The sequence below is a fragment of the Carassius gibelio genome, chromosome B16 (genome assembly GCF_023724105.1).
Source record: "Carassius gibelio isolate Cgi1373 ecotype wild population from Czech Republic chromosome B16, carGib1.2-hapl.c, whole genome shotgun sequence".
Classification (NCBI taxonomy): domain Eukaryota; kingdom Metazoa; phylum Chordata; class Actinopteri; order Cypriniformes; family Cyprinidae; genus Carassius; species Carassius gibelio.
The window spans coordinates 19634208-19657098 of record NC_068411.1 but is presented as its reverse complement, the minus strand read 5'-3'; the positions used below and the strand labels follow the sequence as shown (position 1 = coordinate 19657098).

Sequence of the window (22891 nt, the reverse complement as noted above, 5' to 3'; positions counted from 1 at the left end):
GTTTATAAAGTTTTCAAATAAATAAATAAATAAAAATAAAGGGAGAGAGAAAGAAAAATAAACTATAAAAGAACAACAAAAAAATTATTGAATAAATAATTAGAAATTAAATAAGACACTCATTCTGTTAATTAATTAAATAAAAGTGTTAATTTAAATAATAGATTAAATTACTGGCTTGTTGCAATTGCACTGGCATCTGTTCCCGAGTGCTGATTTCTCCCTGATTTGGCAACACCTACAAGGCCTGGCCTTGGCAAGATTTCCACATCCTGCATTCTGTATCTGATCCAAAGAGCTGTTGTGATGACTACGCTTCAATGGGCACACTGAGAGGACAACGAATCTCTTTGTGTGTAAGGGGCACAATGACTGGTCCTCAAGCCTGAGGACTACAGCTAATACTAATGAAGCAATACAAAAACGAACTCCCTGCAGGATTTAATATTGTGTTAAGATATAAAATAAAAAGAAGAGCTTTACCATATTTGACAGCTTTATTTCATTACAATATTATATTCTTACATCTTTAGGTCTCACCTGACTTATAATGAGATAGAGTTGAGTGGTATCTCTATGAAATCAAGTGACTTATCTTTAAATCTGTTAGTCTATATCACATAAGGAAAAAAAAAGGTAAAAAAAAAAACAAGATAAATGTTTTAATCCGACAGCTTTTTCATAGTGAAACTTTAATATCTCCTTAAAACTAAGTCAATTTTTTCCCCAATCACATTCCATACTTTTCAATGGCTTCCTTGGCCAGGGAAATGTAGGCATTCATGGCGTCTTCATTTGACATCCCTGTTGGAGAAAAGAGTGAGGACTGTATGAATCAAGCCATCATCAGAAACATTTGAAGAAAGGGGCTCATAACCGTAACTGAGTACATATCTGAATACACTTGACATAAAAAAAAAGCAAGGACTGTGCATTCCCTTTAATTGCATGAAAATAATGAAGGTATTGAGGAGAAAAAAAAAGCAGAATAAAAGTATTTTCCTTACCTTTCCTTGAATTCCAAGCCTCCCATTTGGCCTTCCCTTTCAAATCCGTTATTCCAGGTTTGTCTGCACAAAACAAAACATACAGATTTAAACTATTAGATCGAAGCTTCAAGCTCAGATGTATGGTTTAATAAAAATATTTATAATGGTCTACAACACTTACTAATATTAATATCCCCAATGATGGCTTGCTTGTAGAGGCCATACAAATCCAGCAGCTCTTGGTCTGTAGGTCTGCTCTTCACTTTCTTTACGTTCTCTGCATATTGCTCAAATTCAGCCTACAGCCACAGAGATCATGATTTATTTTATTTTTGTTTTCTTTGATCCTTTAACAATTTTATTAAGCTCTAATGTATATCTGCTTATATTGGGGGGGGGGGGGGTGTCACATGCTCTAGTTTGACCCATTTTGCCCCACTAAGCACATTTTTAATCACTATAAGCATCATGCATTATTCTCAGACTGTAGGCAGCCTATTGTTTTGCGTGCCAACATGAATGCTCTTTGTACCCATATAAACCTACACGATATGGGTTTGCATTTGAGAGACAGGCTTTTTCAAGTCTGATTTATCAACTACAAGAATAAAGGACAACGAGCCGGAATACACCCACGAGCGCACATCCAGAAGCTGCAAATAAAAATAGCACGAAAACGATCCTGATGTCTATTATGGATGCGTAATTTGCGTCTGAGCACGGCGAGAATAAAATCAGCTTTTGCAGTATTACAATAAGGCTTGTAATCTTTAAAATCCTACCTCTATATCCAGCTGTGGACTCAAATGTTTTGTTATTCATGCATTACATCTCATCAAAAGAAAGGAACGAGGAATTAAAATAAAACAGTGCAGATAAATACCTTCAAAGTCATTTTCTTAGGCGAGTAGTGCGCGGCTGGACGCGTCAGCTAGAACGTAGCGTAGCTGCACTAATGAATAGAGTTTACGATGATCTCCAGTGCGCACCTGTGGAGCTGAGCGCTGATTGGCGGATGGAACGTCCCGAGGGAGAAACCCAGTGAACCTCGGCTTATTCTATTTCTATGGTGAAACAATTCATTGCAGCATTGTGCCTTTCACATGCAGCTTTGCGTAACACGAGATCCAGAGTTTACCCATAAATCATATAAAAGGGAAAATTATTAATTTACATTAATTGGCTGATGGCTGGATACCCACTGTTTGCAGGTGTATTTATTTATTTATTTAAACTAAACATTCAAGACAACGGGATTTTCTTTCCTATTTTCTGGTTATATAACTAATATAAACCTATAAAGATTTTTTTTTAACAAAATGTTTTGTCTTTGTGTATTTAGATATTTTTTCTAGTAGACCAAACAATTAATTTTACAATAAAATATTTTTATTTACAATAAAAAAGTACTCATTAATATTAGGGAAAACAAAAAACGATAATGCAGCAACTTTTAATTGTTTTTATTAAATCAGATTAACTAATAACAATAGTTATTTTTATATCATTAATAATAAAATAAATTATATTGCCTACTTTGTTACCTAAAAATGTTTATTAGCTAAATGTCTGTGGCCGATATCCAGAAAAGCTCTGCTGTTTTTTTGTTTGTTTGTTTTTTTACTGTCTGTGTTTAAAACAAGTATTAAAGCAGTCAGCCGCTGGATGGCAGCGTGGATTTTACAGATCTTAACCGATTTGTTGTCTGACCACAGAAGAAGAGCTTAAAAACAACATGTCTGCGCACAGAGAAACGTGCACACGCTTTGAAAATTAAACCCTGTATAACGGGTGATTTCAGGCTGTTTTAATAGGTTTGTATAGCTTCTGATAATTATACAATGTAATGTTGCATGCTTCATTGAGCTTTTATAATTATTAATGCCGATTTTTGCTTAAAAGCAGGTTTCCCGAAAGAATGTCTACCCCAGCTAAAGGAGCAACGAAGAAAGAAAAAAAGAAGCACATACCAGTGAAAACTTCACTGAATAGCCCATACAGCGTACACTGGAGTCCACTGGAAAGAGAGCACAAGCATTTCATTCTGAACACACTTAAAGACAAACTTTTCGCCGTTGGGCTTCAGAAACAACGGGTCATTAGGTTTCGAGAGCGTGGAAGCAGAAGAAAGTCAAGAAAAAAGGCATCAAAACCCACAGAGACTCTTGAACCTGCAGAGAGCGTACAGACTCCCTCAAAGCCCACCGAGCCGTGCTGGAGCAACCCGGCTGTGAGGAAACAGCTGGCCATCGGCATCAACGAGGTCACCAAAGGCCTGGAGCGGAATGAACTGAGTTTGGTGCTCGTGTGTAATTCGGTAAAGCCAGCACACATGACATGCCATTTAATCCCGCTGAGTAAAACAAGGTCTGTGCCCGCCTGCCAGGTGCCCAATCTGAGCGACACTGTCTCACGGCTGCTGGGTCTTAAGTGCGTCCTGGCGCTGGGATTCAGGCGCGGCACCGAGGTGTTCGAGGACGTGGTCCGCGCGATCACGCCCGTGGTTCCGCCGCTCAAGGTGGCTTGGATCCCGACGGATTCCCTTGAGGAAGCCGAGGAAAAGCAGAGCGACACAGGAAAGGGGCAGAAGAGGAAATTAGAAGAAATGTCGGATGAAGTCTGTGACGCTTCTACTTTGATCCTCCAGCCTCTAAAAGTGAAGAAAATCATTCCTAATCCTACGAAAATCCGAAAACCGAAAAAGAAAGGAACGCAAAAGTGCTTATCAACGGTTTAACCTGTGCTCCATGATTGCAGGTTAATACATAGTGTGTTTGGACTGATGTCGATTAAATATATTTATATTTTCTTAGGTGTATGTAATGGTTATGGAGAGCAAAAAGACCTAGATGAATTCGGTTTTATATTTTGGATGCTTTTATTCAGTCAAATATCCATGCTGGTATACCTTAATGTGTATTTTGGACAATTAGATATTTGGGTGGACTCTGTCATGTTTGACATGGTGCTGGTACTTGTTCCCATCAGTTCCAACCTGCAACGGAGTTCAATAAAAATACTGTCTTCAGAAAGAGAAAGCTGATCATTTAAAACTACACAATTTAACATTTAAAAAACAACCTCTCTGAAATAAGGCAAGTACTTCGGGTGTTCTCACAGTAACCCGTAAGTTCTTAAACCATACAGATTGGGAAAAAAGTTTCATGCTCATTTCATACAGCAAGCCTTAGAAAAAAACATACGCAAAACTGACATTCGCAAAAGTGCCCTGGATTGTATTGAATGAATCCACCGGTTGAAATGTGGAACTTTGAGAGGAGAACCTTTCTTTTTAAGCATGTCTGGACAAGCGCTTATTTAAAAGCATATTGTAGATTCAGATACATTAAAGCAAACCATGACAAGATAAGCTGTATTAACAAAATCAGCTTCTGCTGTATCATTCATTATGCCTCACCAGTGATTGCAACTGAACAGCAAGAAAGCTTTCCTGACCGCATCACCAAAAGCATTGGGAGAAATGCTTATATTAAAATGACAATGCACACTTGATTGTTTGACTCTCCTTGTGCTTAAGTATAGCAATAGTACCAGGGTCTGATCGTAAATGCACCATTTGAATGAGGTTATGGTTTGACTGCAAAGAATACTGACAGAGAAAATCAAGAATAAAATGGAACATGTAACTTAAACACAATTCTAAATATCAGAATTGCTTTACTAAAATCATAACTTAAAAACACTAAATGGTAAAGAACAGAAATTGGTGGGACATAGAAGCTACTTAAGGTGTGACAATCACGTCTTCACGAAACAAAATGAATTCACATTCAAAATTATAACTGTTTCTTCTGGACACACAAAACCTAAATAAACATATTATTCTTAAAAATGCACCTCAGAGCAATCTGGCCCTTTTATAAAGTTGATGTTGTGCTTCAAAATGCAATACATTCTTACACACGGTTAACCATTTACACTCCCTCTTCCCTCCCCTCGCACAGACAGCAGGAACTCCAAACGGAATATGACTTTAAAGGCAGCTCCATAGAAAAGACTTTGGATTTTGACCCCCTGGTTCCTGTTCCGTTGTAAACCTCACAACACGTAATAAATATCTGGCATTAAATGTACAGCTTGCTAATTCACACAAATGTATCAACACTCCTTCATAATACAAAACAAACGAACAAAAACAATAGGATTAAACTTGTTGAGGATACAGACTGCATGTTAAGGAAAATAAACGAACACTGTGTCTGTGTGTTTGTGTTTGTATGCATTTATGTATGTGTATACAGCTTATGGATGTGTTTGACCTTGATAAATGTTTCTCACATTCTCAGAGAGAGAGAGTCAAAGACAAAGAGAAAGGAGGGGAATCCCCTCAATAACTGGAACAAGACCCAAGAGAGCTGCACAACATAACTCATTCACTTTGAATGGATGTCAGTTATTCCTCTTTATATTGACTACGTCCAGGTCAGAGAATTTGAGATGGACCTCTCGATCGGTCTGCATCCAACATGAAGTAGCCAGTTACTGTAATACAAGGCCAACCTGAGGAGAATGGAGAAGAGAATTAAAACACACTTCAACATTTTAAATGGTAATGACTGGTTAACATCATGCATTTAACATTTATTTAGCTTACTTTATATTTATGAAATAATTAATTACTAAATTAAAAATGTATATACTGCATAGAAATAATGTGAAATTTTCAAGCTGTGTTATCCAATGTTATTTTAATGCTGGAGCACTGCGAAACTGAAATGAATAATAATAATAATAATAAAAACTTATCTACAAGCTAGTTTGTAAAGTCACCTAAGCCACTGAAGTGTTTTAAAAGACTTTACATGCAAATTTTTCTTTATCAAGCATTTAAATTTAAAAGCTCATTGCTGCCTTAAAAACATTAATAATAAATCAAAATTATTAAAGTACACAATTATGAGAACACACAAATACATACATATATACATACATACATACACACACACACACACACACACATATATATACATATATATATATATATATATATATATATATTATATATTACTTATTTATTAGTGCTGTCAAACAATTAAATGCATCCAAAATAAATGTTTTTTGGCATAATATGTGTGTGTTTTGTTTATATTTATTATGTATATATAAATGTATTTATGTGTCTATATTTATATTAATATAATTTAATTATAAATAAATACATCTAATATATACAAATCTAAAAAAATAAATACATGTATGTGTGTATTTATATATACATAATATACACAGTCCACATATATAAAAAAAAAACATTTTGGAAGCAATCGCGATTAATCATTTGACAACACTAATGTGTGTGTGTGTGTGTATATATATATATATATATATATATATATATATATATATATATATATATATAATGTATATGTATATATATATATATATATATATATATATATATATATATATATATATATATATATATATATAAATAAAGAAATGGTTAAACAAAGCTGGGATATAAAGACTTTTTTTTTTTTTATCGTACTTTCTCTGGGTCCATGGGAGGGCATTTCCAGTTGTACATGTAATACTGCAGGTTACCATCACCAATCCCAAACTTGAGCTTTTCCAAGAAATTCTTATTGTCCATTAGATCCAGCGCATTAAAAACATCAAAACCTTTCTGATGTCGAGAAAACATCCCCAAAAAAGAAAAGAAAAAAAAGAGGAAATATGAATCACAACATATGAAGGCATTTATACAATACACATGTACAATATATGAAGACATATAAGACATACAATATATGAACAAAAAATAATTAGCAGTTAGTCAACAAATCATAAGTAATCCTCTTAAAGGTTTAGTTCACCCAAAAATGTTTATTCGGCTGTCTTTTACTCACCTCAGAGGTATCCTAGGTGTATATGACTTTCTTCTATCAGATGAATCCAGTCAGAGTTATTTTAAAAATTGTCTTTGATTGTTCAAGCTTTTTCATGGGTGTTGCATGTATTGGTCCAAAAGAAGTTAAATAAAAAGCACCAATCTATTAAAAAAAAAAAAAAAAAAAAAAAAAATCTCTCACATGGATCTGGGCGGTGAACAAAGTGAAAATATCCATATTCAAAACGTAATAATTCCTTTAATGTAGCTTGTGCCAACAAATGTACACAGAAGCAGCTGTGAGCAAGATGTATGAGGTCAGTTATGTGCATGCACCATGAGTCTCGTGAAAAACAACGTTTGTTTAGCAAAGTTTCCTTACTTCAGAAAAGGAAAACCAGTCTTTTCTTGGCTTGTATCGACATCCTCCCACATTCTTCTTTACAAATCCTCCTTTTGTACTTCTAACTAGTGACCATTGTTTCGTTTTGATCTCTCCGTTGCATTTCTGCATGCGTCACTTCTTAGCGGTGCATGCACAAAGCAGAACTCATACGTCATTACACCGGAACTGCTTCGTTATTATATTTTGAATATGGATATTTTTCTTACAAAAACGCATCAATTCGCCACAGGAGGCCTTTGTTCACCCCCTGTAGCCATGTGAGACACTTTTTTATGGATGGGTGCTTTTTATTTAACTTCTTTTGGAGTGCCATGAAACGGCTTGAACAATCAAAGACAATTTTTAATATAACTCTGACTGCATTCGTCTGAAAGAATACTAGTCGTATACACCTAGTATGCCTTTGGGGTGAGTAAAACTAAGCTTAATTTTCTTAGTGTTTAGTGTTTACTGTTTGTACCTGTTTGGCTAGGATGAGAGCATCATTCATCAGATCTATGAGTGGTGTCTCTGTGTGAACATTGTAAAAGGAATAAGCAGCCTTCAGGCTTTTGTGCAGTGGATGATGCATCACTGTGGATGGCAAGGTGTAGAAACTGATGAAGTCCGTTAGAATCCCACCAGAGCCCTTTCAAGAAAGCACATTAAGCAAGTAAGAATATGAAGATGATTAAATATGATCAGCACATTTGTAGATGCATGTTGCCACATGTACCTCGACTACATAAGTGTCAATGATGTTCTCCTGTGGTAGGAACCAGTGCTTCACCTCCTCTTCCCCCATGACAGGCCGCAGATGAAACCGGCTCAGGTGTTTCTGCAGCAAAGCTGTCACCTGCTTCACATCCCCATCTCTCATCAGCCTCAAACCAGGAGTACGAGTGCTCTAAGGAAAAAAACAGAAAATCAGAATTAATAATAATAATAACAATAATAATTACCCATACAAAAACAGCTTATAGGTCGGAACAATATAATGGTGATTTCTGGATGCACTATTCCTTTAAGAGTACTGTTTCTCATAAACATTGATTTTGAAATGACAAAACAGCTTACATCAGGTAATCTGTACAGCTTCATTGTCCGTTGTAGTGTCATATTTCGGCTGAGATGGGAGAACTTAACCTCCACAAGCTTCCTGGGGTTTAGTGAGCGATGCCAGTATCTGTTAAGATACAGATAATAGGTTCAATCTCACCGAAATGCTTCAAATTAGCATCTAATAACATAAATTAGAGAAATTAACAAACTGATGTAGCAACCCAGTTAAGATTTGGTACCTGCATGTAGACACAGGTTTGGGCAGGACTACACCAGCAGTGTATACAGCCTGGAAAATTCCCTCTAAATTGACCCGCCGCGTGATCTCTCGGATTAATACAGGGGCGACACGCTTTGAGCGCAATTTTTTATGCACACACAGGAAGTTTATTTCCACCATCGTCTTCAACCTTCGGATGCAAAGAGAATTAGTGCTGTAGTAAGAACTAAAATGTACAAATGCAATTGGTAAAACCTGCCCAAGAGTTTCAAGCTTCTGATGCAGGCACTGATGTGATGTAGCCTTGATACTCACGTGTCATAGATGTGGATGTCAGCAGGAATGGCACTGATGAACCCAACCAGCTTCTTATTGGACGAGACCCTGACACCACAGTGCCACTGGGACAGCCAACCCGGGGGACGTAATGCCCTGACGGTGAAAGACAGCAAAACGAAACTGTCACACATCTCACCTTGCATGCAGTGCAATGCACAATATCGAAGGTAGAATATGATGCAAAACATCAAACAATTAATTACCATTTCAGAAAGTTAGGAGAATAGTCAAATCTAAACATGTTGTCATCATCCTCAACATAATTTTCATTCAGCAAGGTGTATAACTCCTTCAGCTACATGGGGGGAAAAAAAGAGAAGTACTATGATCTTGTATACACAGGGCTATTTTATTTTTTAAAATGAAAAGAAAATACAGAATTTGGTTTTCATCCATGCACATACCACTTCAGCATTGCTAAGGTCCAGTGTGTCCCACATAAAGCCCTGTGGAAGGGAATATGGCTCTTGTCTGATATTTTCTTTATCTGGCTCAATTGGCCCATGAGTTGTCACCACCTCATCTGCAAAGAAACAGAGGAAGCTATTTCAATAGTTCACGCTTACATATAATTAGCTGAGTTATGGTATGCGTATTTGGCGTGCTGTCTGGGGAAGGGCTCCGAGCTCGGGAAAGGCCCGAACCTAGAGTACCCCCCCTTCCCCCTCTATTTATAAAGTGAACTCGAAGTGAGAAGAGGGGATGGAGGAGGGATGCTGATAAACCGTCAATGGAAAGAGGTAAGTTAGCGATATTTATACCATGGTATTGATTACTTGATTGTGAAGTATCTGACGCGCTCCTCCAGAAACTTGTTACTAGAACATCATTTAAATTGAAAAATGTAAATTGTAAAGCAGGGTTCTCCTTTTGAACTAAAATATGTTCTTGAAGTTTTTAGATGATTTTTTACTCTAAATTTATATAATTATACAAGGGATTCATGAACCCCATTTTGGGAAACTCGAATGTAAATGATAATGAACAATCCGTTGGTTATTATTATAAAATATATCCTATTAGAACGAACAGGGTCCTGATGCACAGCATAGGGGATTCGTACCTGCCAGTTTGGTCTATCTGACCGTAAATTATCAAGCTAATTACACAACTACTTAAATAAATACATGATGTGAAATATTGATTTAAGCTGCTGGAAGTTTGGGGTCAATATTTTTTTAAAGATATTAATATCTTTATTCAAAAAGGATTAATTTAAAAGTGACAGTAAAGACATTTATAATATTATAAAACATTACTATTTCAAAATGCTGTTGGACTTTCTATCCATAACAGAATGCTGAAAGAATTGACCAGTGTCCACAAAAATATTAAGCAGCACAACTATTTCATAAGCACCAAATCTGCTCATTAGAATTATTTCTGAAGGATTATGTGACACAGAAGACTGGACCAATGGCTGCTGGAAATTCTGCTTTAGCATCGCAGAGATAAATTACATTCTACAAATATTCAGAAACAGTTATTTTAAACTACAAATACATTTCACAACATACTAACTGTATTTGTAATCAAATAAATGCTGCTTTGGTGAGTATAAGAGACTTGTCTGATAACATGAAAAAATCCTATGAACCCCTAACTTTTGAACGAACGGTATTGTATTGACACCTTATGCTTGTGCTTTCATTCATGATGCTGACATTGAATTTTCTGATTTTCTTGTTTAATACAACATTGTTTAAGGGTCAGTAAGGATTCTTACTGATTTGCCAAGGATTTTACAAATTACGTACATTTGCAATCGAACACGTGCAGAGGTGACGTATGACTTACTGAGTTTGGGCACGGGTTGAGTGTCCCAGAACTGGTACTTGTGCTTTGTGGCCTCATCTATGTTTTTGGCTGGGCCTTGACAGGTGGACAGGAGCTCCATAGCTCTCTGAATGTCCTGCAGTTTCTGCATTGGAATGGCAGGGTTCTGGGACAGGAATAGAGGGAAGTCAGCCTTTTTCTTCTCTTTTTTTTAAACAAAAGAAGATTTTGATAAAACTATACAAAGCAGAAACCTTTATCTCCTGAGAATCAGAGGCAGAGTCGGACTTGGTTCCGCCTGAGCTTGGTTTCTCCTTCTTTCTCTTCTGTTTCTTCTTTTTCTTCTTTGCACCAAGATCACCCCCAGGACTCCTTAACAAAACCACAACACCTTTCAAATGCCAGATAGACCTTACTGACGTGTATGAGCAGTTTATGGGATTCAAAGACATAACGGGTGAAAGTGTCAGTGGGTTCCTGTTATAACAATAGCCTGGAGGGGGACTGCCAGAGGAAAACCCATAAAAACAAATGTCAGTCTCTTCATGAAAGCAGGTCAAACTTCATAAGGCTTTCCTGAGGGATGCAAGTCTGCCTGACAACAACAGACAATCATCATCCTCAGTCCTCGAGCTCACAAAGATGCTCGACTGCAATGCTGCTCAGTCAGCTCATAAAGAGGATCAAGCCTGTTTGTATTGTTCAGACACTAATGAAACCACGCGGATACTTTCTTCTCATTATGAAGAAAAATTAAAACTTAGAAACCAAACAGACTAACAAATGTGTTTAGAAATATAGTAGAGCTCAAGTAAATACATTTTCTGAGCTCAAATAAATCCTTAAACATTAATATCGAGCTAGCTACAGCTAACTACTTTGATTCAAACACTGTATAAAGTAAATATACAACACTTATCTAGCCTATTTTAAAATGTTTATATACACCACTAACGTACACATCCATGATGCAATTAACGAGCTATTATATTAGCCGACTCGTTTAAATGCACCAATTGTCCTCCTGGTTACCTGGTTGCTAAGCTAACCGTTTGTTTACATCTGTGGAGCAGTTAAACGGCGAGGGGACGCCGCGGCTAATCCTCGCGCAAACAGCAGCTCTTCCGCGCGTGCTCACCCCTGCATGTGCTCGTTTTCCTCCTCGTTGTCTCCGTCGATGCCGCAGGTGTCCTGGTCGTCCAGCTCCAGGCTCTGCTGGCTGGCCGCGGACTCGCTGTCCTCCGCCATCATGGATGAATGTGCTGCAAATCCTCACGACAAAACCACGCAATAAAAACCAAGGGAAACAGCACCGTCTACCGATTATTGCCACTAACAGCCCGTAAGCGTGTAAATGGAGACAAGGACAGACCACCATGATGTAGTGTACGTTTGAATGCATTTTTGAATATTTGCTAAATTGATTGTATTTTTTAAATGCCTTTTTAATAATAAATAAAAATAATGTTTTATTAACACTGTTTGGACTAGAAGTTGTAGGAAGAATTATATAATTGATCGTGAGCGTGAAACAAATAATCAGTATTATTAGACTTATTTTTGACAAAATGTTTAATAGCCTATCAACAAAGCTGGGTAGATTACTTACAAATTGTCTTCCGTTATTCAGTACAAATTACATGAAAAAATGTACAATAGTTAGTAACGTGTTTTATTACATTACACATTTAAGGCTATATAATGAGACTTTATTTTTCGATTATTTTTAACCTAACTTATTTATCTCATTGATTTAAATATTGATATTGGATTATATTGATATTAAAATGCAAATAACATATATTCCATTTGTTGTTATTAACGTAAAGTAAATTAATCATTACATTATTTCAAGGTTTGTGAGTTTAATGAAAAGCCAATACCTATTTTTGTCATAAAAATGTAAAATTGAAATGAATTATGTTAAAATATCATTCTCTTACACGCAAGGAGTGCTCATCCCATATCTTTGAAAAGTGGACTGCCAGTATAGTCAGTTTAAAATGCTTTTTCACAGTTATGACCACAAAACCAGTCTTAAGTAGCTGGGGTATATTTTTAGTAATAGCCAATAAAAAAAAAACAAAAAAAACATTGCATGGGTCAAAATGATAGATTTTTATTTATTCCAAAAATCATAAGAATATTAAGTAAAGATCATGTTCCATGAAAGTATTTTGTACATTTCCTACAGTAAATATATAAAAACTTAATTTTTGATTATGCATTGCTAAGAATTCATTTGGGCAGCTTCAAAGGCGATATTCTCAGTATGTAGTTTTGTTTTTCACACCCTCAGATTCCAGATTTTCAAATAGTTGTATCTCGGCCAAATTTCTTGGCCTGTTTTCTGATCCACCTCTCTTTGTTCACTCCAGGCCTCCAAATCTACAGGATGAATTGGTGCGTGTAGATACTCACATCCCCACTCCTGGGCCCTCTCTGATGCCCATGGACATTTTCAGTGTAAGGATTGTGTTGCCTGTTGTCATTATTTAAAATGCAAATCATGTAGACATGTAAAATTTACAAAATTAAACAATTGATCACATATAAAACAACACATGTGATATACATAATTATGTGTTCTTGCCCTTTATTGTTATACGTGCATTGCGGACTAGAATTGTTAAGCATATGAGTGCTATCAGGAGGCAAGATCACACCTCCAGTTTTTCGTCATTTGGAGTCTGCAAAACAATCTTTTTCCGATTTCAAATTCCTGGGCATTGAGAGGGTTCTCTATAGCAGAGGTGGTAACCGTGATAGAAAATTGTCACATAGAGAGGCTTTTATTTTTGTAAATGGAAATTGTTGGCATGACAATTATCCCTCATTGATTAAGATCAACTGTCAACAATTTGCAATTGTGCCTATATAAATGATGTTGCTTTTTTGCCCCATAAGCACTTAAGAAAGCATGGGCTGAAATGTGTGCTTCTTTTTCTGTTTTTAATACTTTCTGCAAAATAAAAATATTTTTGATAGACCTTTTTTAGTGAAAACAGACCATGTTTGTATCAAGCAGATATATTTTAATAAGCTCATTCTGTACGGTGTAATATAAAACTCTTCTCATGGTCTTGAATAAGTGTAAAACATTAATATACCTTCATCAACCGTTGATTAATAGCCCTAAAAGTGCAGATTAAAATAAATATCCGTATGTTGCACTTGGTTTAAGCATCTTTACCATAAACAAGTCCAGTAAGTGCTTAACATTTCATTGAAATGCTAAATAACATAAATGGTTATTGTAAGGTTTTATAACATCTTTAACATAATTCAGTGGAGCCAGTCCAAGATCGGTCACAACTGACCCAGCATAAAGTGACCCTGATGGATTTCGTTTATGATGTGATTATATTCCATCAGCATTGGATATGTTGAAAAAATAGTGTTCAATTAGTGTCGATCAGGTTTTTTGGCTTTATTGGGATAATAGGCCTGAATCATAAAACAAGCAACCAGCCCAGACATTCAAAGTAGATCGCTGAAGAGCAGAGTGACAAGGTTTCTTACAAAGTGGTTACCCTGGCAACAAGCCAGACTTTCAACAGCTTCCAAATAATACGACGCTTTCAGTCCTACATCAGTACATACACACACTGCATAGCATGTCTACAGCAGATACACAGAGCAACACACAAGCATAAACAACTGGGTGAACGAATATGTACATACATACATACAAGGCAAAAAAATTAACCAGAATCATAAGATGTACTGAACATCACTTTGGATAAAAGCATCTGCTAAATGTAAATGTAAATATGAACATACAGGTGGTTTCAAAAGTCTGACACTACTAGTAAGAATTATTAAACAAGAAAATAATTTTTATAATAAAAACAATTTTAAATAAAAAAAATATATATATGTTTTTTTTTTCCTATGACAAATATTTTCGGTATAACAATTTAAGTAAAGTTGCAGTGGGGTAAAAAGTTGCTTTTTGGCTTTAAATGACAGCAGCACATTGAGCTGCAAGAACAAATTTGCTTATTTTATTAGTCACCTAAATCAAATCCTAACGATTTACATTAACTATTGTTACAATTCTGTCAAAACCTTAAAAAGGTTCAAATAGATTCTAAATCCTAGATTTTTAGTGTGGTTTCAGACTTTTTAGACCCCACTGTATATCCAGATACAGCATTAAAACACTTACACAAACAATGAGATTAAAGGGGGGTAATGCCACTTGGAGTCGATATATTGTGAGAAACAATAAATCATATGACACAAACTGATAATGGTGGAGAGGAAAAATAAATCTAATGAGGAATATAAATGATCGCTAGAAAGGCACTTAAGAAAAAAAAACAGCAGTTTGGGAGAGAAAAGCTGGTGGCTGTTTGAGTTTATGTGAGTGAGTGCGGTTGAATCCAGCCCTCGTCTGAATGTGCTGTCCACATCACTCGCATGCTAAGGCAAGTTCAAGCCAAAAGAAATCATAACAAAACAACAATTTAAAATACAGTGGTTAAAATAAAAATGAGACATCTCAAGCTACAAAATCCTTAAGTTTAAAGCAATGCATAGTGTTTTTTTCTTCAACAGGTGGGTCTGCTGCCCTGAAGCAATGTTGGCAAAAGTTCTACTGTAATCCTAAAGCCAAAAGAAACGCACATTTGAAAATCTGTGCTCGACACACATCAAAATGACTAATTAACAAGAACAAATGGTGCATTATGTTAACTTATTTGGTTGCACAAAGCTTCAGCTGTATTCTATTCATGATTGCATTATTACAATAAAATAAAACATTGGTGCTATTTAGACTGTAGATCGCATTATAGTAGTTTTGTCTGTTTTTTTTCTTCTTCTACCCATTAAGATGTGGAAGACATTCCACTTGTCATCTCATAAAATGTTAAAAAATAAGTGCTGGCAAACACTTAGTGGTGAAGTTGCAGTTGCAGTGTTCAAGTGTTGCCACTAGATGTCATATTGCTCAAAAACAGCAGCATCTCATAAAGCTTAAACAACATATTACCGTCAATACAATGGCTTGCGAAATTTGTGCATTAGATTGTTGGTATTTAATGGTGTTTTATTTTATTTTTTTGTTTTGCTTGCAAACTTCAGATTGTTTGTACTCATTCAGTTTTGAGGCAGAGCTGCTCCAATATTTATTTGTGCTATGGCTTTCTTGGCTTTCATTGCCACAGGCACAGACCTGCGCTCATAAGGCAACTCCATTCAACAGTCCAGCTTACAGTCCACAGGGAAGCACTTAAAGGGACTGTTCACCAAAAATGACTTCTGTCAGCATTTACTCATCCCTCATGGCATTCCAAACCTGTATGACATCTTTTATGTTCAGCAAGACAGCATAATATTCTGAAGAATGCTTCAACTGTTAGAATGAAGACTGCTTCAACCCACAGAATAAATTTAAACAGGTATGGAATGACAGGATGAGTAAATGATGATATTTTTAATTTTTTTTGGTGAACTATTCTTTGTGTTTTGTCATTTTAGGTTAAAGGCCAGTAGTGGTCGCTCCTCTCGTTTCTGCCATGGACTCTTCTTGTTCTCGTCTTCTCCACCATCATCAGGGACGACCAGGTTGTCTGGCAGGCTACTGCCCATGTGCATTTGAGTCTGCTCAGTCCTGAAAACAACGCTATCTGTCCCTGTCTCTTCCACCATTTCAACCACAGGCTCAGGGAGAAGTGGTGGAGAAGGAAGCTCAGGTGGAGGTGACGGGGGAGACAAACTCCCTTCGTCTTCCTCTTCCCTCTCTTTTTCCTGCATAAAACCCCCTTGAGAATGTTCTTCAGGACTGCAGACTGGTGTTGGGCTACCACGGCTCTCTGCATTAGCATTCGAGTCCTCTACAAACACTAGTGGTGTATATTCAACCACGGGCAAAGCAGGCTGAGCCCCAGCTTCGGTTTTACCCCCGACTTTATCACGAACACGCCGCCCTGGTGTGACGTCGCTCATGTCAACCCCAGAGTCCAGACTGGCGTCGTTACTTCCGACACAACTGCTGTTGCATCCTGCCCTCTGCAGGTCGATGTAGGAATGGCGGATGTGTGCATTGGAGCGGCCGTCCAGTGACACGAACCAAGCTCTGGGGTGAGGGAGCGGCTTTCCTCCTCGGAGCGCCATCAAAGTCTTTTCGGCCAGAAGCTGATCTTCTCCGTTCATCTGCACCACATCCAGGCCCGCTTGGCTGAGCGAGTTGGGGATGGAGAGATCAGCGGAAAGAGCAGCTGTTTGCAACATCCACTCCTCAACTCCTCCGCCTCGGTCGTCTCCCTTCCCTTGCGTCCCTCCTTCCTGCTCTCCTTTGCCCCATGGGTGCGGGACTTGGCCTTGGGGATGATGGCACGCACTGAGTTCCGCCTGAATGCTTTCCAACTCGCTCTGTTCGTCTGACTGCAAAAGCAGCGCTTGGCCTGACAGTGGGTGTGTCCCTGGAAGTCGCATGTAGTGGGCGGGGATGACGAGGGTGGGACGAGCTTTGCGGTAGGTTTCTTCCCCTTGGTTAACTTGCAATTCGGAGGTGCAGCAGAGCAGGGCTCCAGGTCGGGGAAGTGGGGTGGGGCGCTCCAGATGGTCTACGGAGCGGGACAACATGTAGTCAGCTGGCCGCCGCTCGATTCCTTGCTCCCGCTCTGGGGATCTGGCTGGACTTGTGGATGCGACTGAAACAGGAGAGAGACGGTTTTCACGCAAGCTTGATTTACTCTCCGAAGACAGTCGTCCTGCAGAGGTCGTGTGATGCAATGGATGGGGGGAAGAGGATGAGATGGACATGTGGAGGGGATGGACGGATGAAGTCGTAATGGACGTATAGCTCCGCCGGTACTCTCCACGTCCCGCCAGGGAATCATAACCCTGGGAAGGATTGTTTGAACAAGCCGATTTGAGGGGAAATATCTCTACTGAGTGTTTGTAGTGGTTGGATCTTTGGCTATTAAGCTTGCTGTGCGAAGCTGCAAGTTCATTGGTGGAGGAGTCGTAGGGGGTGGGTTTAAGCATAGGTGTGTGCATGTCTGGTTCTGCCCCATTGTGGTCTAGGTGAGTCTCACTGATGAGGTTCAGGTGGGACATGGAAGTAGCCTGGTCTCGTTTAGAAGCATCTAAATCAGAGGACAGAGTAAACTTCCTGTGGGCAGGCCGGAAGCGGGCACACTTCCTTCTGAAAGCACAGAAACATGATCTCATAAGCACTAAAGAAAAACTAACATTTTGCTTTTGACCACAGAGATCACTAACTCCCAAAACACTATTTATTTCTCTTAAAATATCATATGATGCATCATCATCCTGTACATTTATGTCATACTGTATGTTACTATTATGGCTGGCTGATATACCAGTGGAAATTTTTCAAGCGGTAGAGATTTTTGACTCTTGTCTCGATCAAGGTTACATGCTCACTATGTTGTGTGCTAGGTGGTCTCAAAAACTTACCATTGGCACACATTTTCAAGCATTGCGGTTTAAATACAAGTGATTTTAAGCCATTTAAATGCAATCAGCATCGAAAGAGAACTCATTTTGCTACATGCAGGCACTGTCTGAAAGAGTTTTTGAGCGATGAAAGCCACGCATTGGTCATAGAGCGTGGGAGTATTGAACTTTTATTTTTGCAGCTTTATAGGCCGTGAAGAGTTAAATACATACACTTGTGTCAAAATGTTTACTTTTTACAAAAATTACTTGTCTTCAGTGAGCTTGAGTTGTTTTGTGATATTGACACTGGTGACAAGAACTATTAAATCTATATGTCATCAAAAGAAATGGATATCAAAGACAGTGACATAATAATTGGTCATATCGCCCACCCCTAGTTACTATGTTACAACAGTATATATACACTATGTCAACAGTGTTAACAGTAAATTAAAACAGTTTTTAAGATAATTTGTACGTCCTCTGGCGAAAAAAAAAATAAGACACACCTGCAATAGTAGAGGAGCAGACAGAACAGGAAGAGCAGTATAAGTGCCATGCCTCCTAGAATGGCCAGCAGGAAGACAGTGTGATAAGTGCTAATGTCCTTCGCCACAACTGGACCTACAGCGAAAAATACATACTTGTTGTGATTTTATCTGTCCTCCTGACCTCCACAGCATCCATCAATAACACTTTTCAAAGGGAGTGATTTCACATAAACATCATTTTTATGTCATACTAAAATCCCCCATCATAATGACATTATTCTCTCAGCTCCAGGATATATATAGCACAGTGAATGTGCAAACAACTACAGAAGTCAATAACTCATTCTGCCACAAAGCACTTGTATGTCTGCCCATCAGGCTCCTCTCTCCATTAATGGCCCAAAAAAAGGTCAAAGAATGCAGAGTCATCTAAACAAAATTGAGAAATGCCCAGAAATGGATCAGTGTTACCTGTGTTTATGGGAGACATGGCTGCGACCCAATAGCCAAGCTGAGGGGCAATGTATGTGAAAGTTAACTGCTTCCCCTCCCTCTGGACGTATCCCAGACTGCTCTTCAACCAGGCCCCTGCACAGATACACACATAAAACATTTCAATTCATGTTTTTTTTTTTTTGTGTGTGTGTAAAAACAAATACAAAACACATTTGTATGCATTATATTTTAATTATTTTTTATATAAACAAAAAATGTAATACTTTAAATATAACAAATTAAAATTAAAATTATATGGTATTCACATTATATTTTCTTAAACTGTTAAATGTACATTATGGATAGTCAGCAAAATCACAACTTCAGAACAACAAAATACAATGACAAATCGAGCGTTGAGACCAGGCAGTGCAGATAACACTAAAAACACTCACACTATATGAACAATGAACATCCTATCAACTTTCTCTAATGAACACTTACAGTGCATTCATTAAACTTTCTACAGCATTATTCTGTCTGGATGCTTTGCCAATTGTTTACTGGGTCAGACAGGGATTGAATCCATGCCAACACACACCACTCAATCCACAGGAAGTGCTTCTAGAAGGATCTGAATCTGGGTTGCCATGCATTCCCAATTAAGGTGAACATTTCTAATGGGATTCGTGATTCTAATTCAAGTCCATTTCCATGAGTTTTAATTAAATTTACCATGTGAAATTAATGCAGATGTTGAATTTACCAAGCTGATATGTAAATGGGACACATTTGAGGATGGGGTCATTTGTTTCCACTTGGTGGGAGTGTATGTTGAGGGAATGGTAATGGGGGACTAAATAATTAATAATGAAAATATAGAGAAAATAAAAAATAATGTAGGTAAGGAAGAACAATAAAATGTCTGTATAGTGTAGTAGACAGTCCCAATGAGAGGGAATACAGCATGTTGTTGTTGTAAGGTTATATTATTTCAGCTTTTTCTCCATGAGCACCAGAGCTTCTATTGATCTGATCTGTGCCAGACAAGAAATTACACACTGCACTGGTGACTACATGGTTCACATAAGCAAATGCTGATATGCCCACACAGAAGAGAGAGGCTAAAGAATGATTCAGCATTGTTTGCACACAATTATCTCCATCCACACGTGACTATTTGTGCAAAGAAATATTGCTTGACATCTTCCCACATTCATACAATACAGTCACATGCATAACTCTATAATATATCCATCTGCCAAGCAAATAAAGTTTTGTTTCAACTGCTTTGTTCTCAACATTACGTAAGGTGTCTTTGCCAGTTGACATTTCACAATGTATTTACACTAATGAATTGCCTTTGATCAAGTATCCATTGCATTCAGTTAACCGCAAAATATCCAGAGTAGAAACCCATTATATAGCATTACATTTGCATACATTATCTTTTAAAGTGCCCCTATTATGCCATTTCTAAAATTGCCTTTCATACAGCGTGTAATGAAGCTGTATGTGAATGTAAATGATTAGCAAAACTGTAAAGCCGAAAGTGCATGATAAATAAAGAATACAAGTCTCTACACAGCCTAAAGTCGTTAGTAATTCCAATTCTACTTAAGTGATGGCTACACGTGAGCTAACACATTTGCATAATTCCCGCCTATGTTCTATGTTGTCCGGCAGTAAACAACTTGACACTGCCCATAAACACATAATTTTACTGATGGCTGTTTCTCTATTCTTGGGGAGTAAAAAATAAATAAATAAATAAATATATATATATATATATATATATATATATATATATATATATATATATATATGTCCCATGAAGATATTTTTTAAAATGTCCTATTGTAAATATATACAAATTTATTTTATTAATAGTAATATGCATTGCTTATATTTTGGACAACTTTAAAGGCCATTTTCCAGTACTTAGATTTTTTTTTTGCACCCTCAGATTCTCCAATAATTGTCTCTCAGGCAAATATTGTCAGATCCTACTAAGCCATTACATCAATGGAAAGCTTATTTATTTCAGATGATGTATAAATATTTGACACTTAGGTGGACACTTAAGACTGTTTTTGTGGTCCAGGGTCAAAAATATCAAACCAGGTGACTTTGTTTACCATGCTGCGGAGTCTGACAATTTTTCATTGCAGTGCTCTTATAAAAAAAAAAAAAAAAGGAGGAACAGTGTAATTTTAACACAGAGTGATGCCAGGGGCTTTTCAGTCTAGTCTTTATCCACGTGTCACAGTGCACTGCAGACAACAAAACAGCTTACATCTCTGTACTCCAAGAGAAGAAATCCAGTTAGCACTGGCCACTGTTAAACACTTCGTCCTTGTCATATTCTGTCTCTCTCCTGTCCTTCTGCACGGTCTGATGTAGATTCAGATATATATATACTCATGCTCATTTTCCCAATTTTTACATTTAGATAACCATCTCAATCTAATGCTTGATTAATCACTAATAATTGAATTACACTGTCAAATATCAATTTCAGCAAATCTCAATCTCAATTTCATATCGTACATTATAATGTTGTGATGCCTAAATTCACTTTTAGCATTAAACAAATCAGACAAAATACTATAAATAATCTTAATTTTAATATTAGCCAATTATTGCCTATCGGCAACAATATGAAAATAAATTTCAGCTTATAGGTTGGCTGAATAGACATTCAAAACATCTTACAGAGAACTCACTGAAGATCCTGTAAGCACATATTCTGATCCACCTCTGCCCGTCTTCCTGCCTCTCGCACACAACACTGGATTCTTCAGTGGATTCTTCAGGAGTGTGAGCGAGTCGGACTGAGTCTCAAGCTTCTGCGGCAAATCCTCCAGATTTGTTGAACGCATCATAAATCACACCAGCGGTCAAACAGTCAGCGTTACCCGCCAGAGGACTCTGAATGTGGCTTTAAACCTCAGCTCTACAGCCACAGACATGTATATACAGGTTAAATGTCTAGTTTCATGATATTTTTTAAATGTCTAAACTCAAAAATACATTAAATGTCCACTGAAATGTGGATAAGTTTAGAGATGTACACAATTAAAAACTATTTTCAAATCAACAAAGGATGTTTTCAAAAGACTGGTATTGCATAAGATCACCTCATGTGACCCAAACAATTTATTGCAAAAAAGTTAATGCATTTGTTTTTGAATCCTGCGTCAATTTAGTCTGAAATGAAGAAATGACCAGATTGGCTCTGGGCTGCAATTACGGCAATGATTATAGTACCACTGGGAAATTATGGGATATTCAGAGTTTAGATTTATGAGTTAAAAACCTTTGTCTGTCAGATCATGGTGGGACAAATTCTATACATGCTCACAGAGACAAAGCGCTCCAGACAATGAAAGCATCAAGATATGTTCCAGTGTTACTTTACACTTAAAGGGATAGTTCAACCAAAAATGAAAATGTGATTTTTATGTCTGAACTGTCCACTTGAGAGATAGGTGGCAGTAATGCACTTATAAGTCTGCAATCTGCTGTAAAGCAAGATGATGGCGCGAATGTGCTCAGGATAGTTCAGACATTGCAGTAAATCAGAGGAAAAAAAAAAAGTAACCATAAATATGGTTCAGTTTCTTGCACAGACTTATTGTTTTGTGTCTTTACAAATCAATGTATCGTCACGAGCCGCAGGGTTTAATTTGGTATTGTTTTGACTCTCAAAGCTGTGATTCCCATCCACTTCCACTTAAGGCTGTCAACGAATATTCTAAATTTGAATATGTATTCGAATAGTTTGAAAAAAAAAAACGAATTTCGAAGGTGAAAATTCATATTCGAATAAAAAAAAAAATGTGGAAAAAAAAGGCCCGCGGTAGTAGAGGCGTGGTTGTCTGTTTTGCGAGTGGGCGCTCTAGCATGCCTGAGGGTTCAGTGACA

The 22891-nt window shown here is 37.3% G+C and overlaps 4 protein-coding genes and 1 long non-coding RNA gene across 7 annotated transcripts in view; 2 read left to right on the top strand and 3 right to left on the bottom strand.

Annotated features, from left to right (window-relative positions):
* Positions 1 to 478: 478 nt before the first annotated feature.
* On the bottom strand, positions 479 to 3295 carry acbd7 (acyl-CoA binding domain containing 7). 2 transcript variants are annotated; one of them, XM_052578849.1, is made up of 5 exons: positions 3147 to 3295; positions 2960 to 3006; positions 1171 to 1288; positions 1008 to 1070; positions 479 to 804 (listed from the first exon to the last, which is right to left on the bottom strand). In XM_052578849.1, exons 2-5 carry the CDS (start codon positions 2984 to 2986, stop codon positions 731 to 733), a joined length of 282 nt encoding a protein of 93 aa, XP_052434809.1. In that variant the 5' UTR covers positions 2987 to 3006; positions 3147 to 3295; the 3' UTR covers positions 479 to 730. The 2 variants fall into 2 exon arrangements, with proteins under 2 accessions (XP_052434809.1, XP_052434810.1); XM_052578850.1 differs by lacking the exons at positions 2960 to 3006; positions 3147 to 3295 and adding an exon at positions 1873 to 2037.
* On the top strand, positions 2656 to 3797 carry rpp38 (ribonuclease P/MRP 38 subunit). Of its 2 annotated transcripts, none has more exons than XM_052578844.1 (2): positions 2656 to 2803; positions 2895 to 3797. In XM_052578844.1, exon 2 carries the CDS (start codon positions 2908 to 2910, stop codon positions 3724 to 3726), a length of 819 nt encoding a protein of 272 aa, XP_052434804.1. In that variant the 5' UTR covers positions 2656 to 2803; positions 2895 to 2907; the 3' UTR covers positions 3727 to 3797. The 2 variants fall into 2 exon arrangements, with proteins under 2 accessions (XP_052434804.1, XP_052434805.1); XM_052578845.1 differs by having other exon boundaries at positions 2665 to 2803; positions 2892 to 3797.
* Positions 3798 to 3848: 51 nt separating this feature from the next.
* Positions 3849 to 11909, bottom strand: nmt2 (N-myristoyltransferase 2). The gene is made up of 12 exons (XM_052578843.1): positions 11761 to 11909; positions 10877 to 10994; positions 10644 to 10788; positions 9251 to 9369; positions 9050 to 9141; positions 8823 to 8939; positions 8527 to 8697; positions 8303 to 8411; positions 7962 to 8132; positions 7707 to 7874; positions 6499 to 6636; positions 3849 to 5510 (listed from the first exon to the last, which is right to left on the bottom strand). Exons 1-12 carry the CDS (start codon positions 11871 to 11873, stop codon positions 5490 to 5492), a joined length of 1482 nt encoding a protein of 493 aa, XP_052434803.1. The 5' UTR covers positions 11874 to 11909; the 3' UTR covers positions 3849 to 5489.
* Positions 11875 to 13780, top strand: LOC127975076 (uncharacterized). The gene is made up of 2 exons (XR_008157438.1): positions 11875 to 12008; positions 13001 to 13780. It is a non-coding gene; the product is annotated as an uncharacterized LOC127975076 (long non-coding RNA).
* Positions 13781 to 14031: 251 nt separating this feature from the next.
* fam171a1 (family with sequence similarity 171 member A1) overlaps positions 14032 to 22891 on the bottom strand; it is a 34146-nt gene continuing 25286 nt past the window's right edge. Inside the window, exons 6-8 of the mRNA XM_052578840.1 lie at positions 19001 to 19117; positions 18548 to 18662; positions 14032 to 17781 (exon numbers count right to left, since the gene is read on the bottom strand). Coding sequence (XP_052434800.1) covers positions 16101 to 17781; positions 18548 to 18662; positions 19001 to 19117 — 1913 coding nt within the window. The 3' untranslated portion in view covers positions 14032 to 16100. The remainder of the gene's footprint in view (positions 17782 to 18547; positions 18663 to 19000; positions 19118 to 22891) is intronic.

What these genes read in the sequence shown, in the direction of transcription:
- rpp38 (XM_052578844.1), top strand. Translation starts at nt 2,908, where the DNA reads ATGTCTACCCCAGCTAAAGGAGCAACGAAGAAAGAAAAAAAGAAGCAC.
- acbd7 (XM_052578849.1), bottom strand. Translation starts at nt 2,986, where the DNA reads ATGGGCTATTCAGTGAAGTTTTCACTG. An exon ending in CATTGGGGATATTAATATTA is followed by an intron (nt 1,071 to 1,170) that starts GTAAGTGTTGTA and finishes TGTTTTGTGCAG; the next exon opens with ACAAACCTGGAATAACGGAT. An exon ending in GGCTTGGAATTCAAGGAAAG is followed by an intron (nt 805 to 1,007) that starts GTAAGGAAAATA and finishes TTTCTCCAACAG; the next exon opens with GGATGTCAAATGAAGACGCC.
- nmt2 (XM_052578843.1), bottom strand. Translation starts at nt 11,873, where the DNA reads ATGATGGCGGAGGACAGCGAGTCCGCGGCCAGCCAGCAGAGCCTGGAG. An exon ending in TCTCCTAACTTTCTGAAATG is followed by an intron (nt 8,940 to 9,049) that starts GTAATTAATTGT and finishes TTTCACCGTCAG; the next exon opens with GGCATTACGTCCCCCGGGTT. An exon ending in CTCTCATCCTAGCCAAACAG is followed by an intron (nt 6,637 to 7,706) that starts GTACAAACAGTA and finishes TCTCGACATCAG; the next exon opens with AAAGGTTTTGATGTTTTTAA.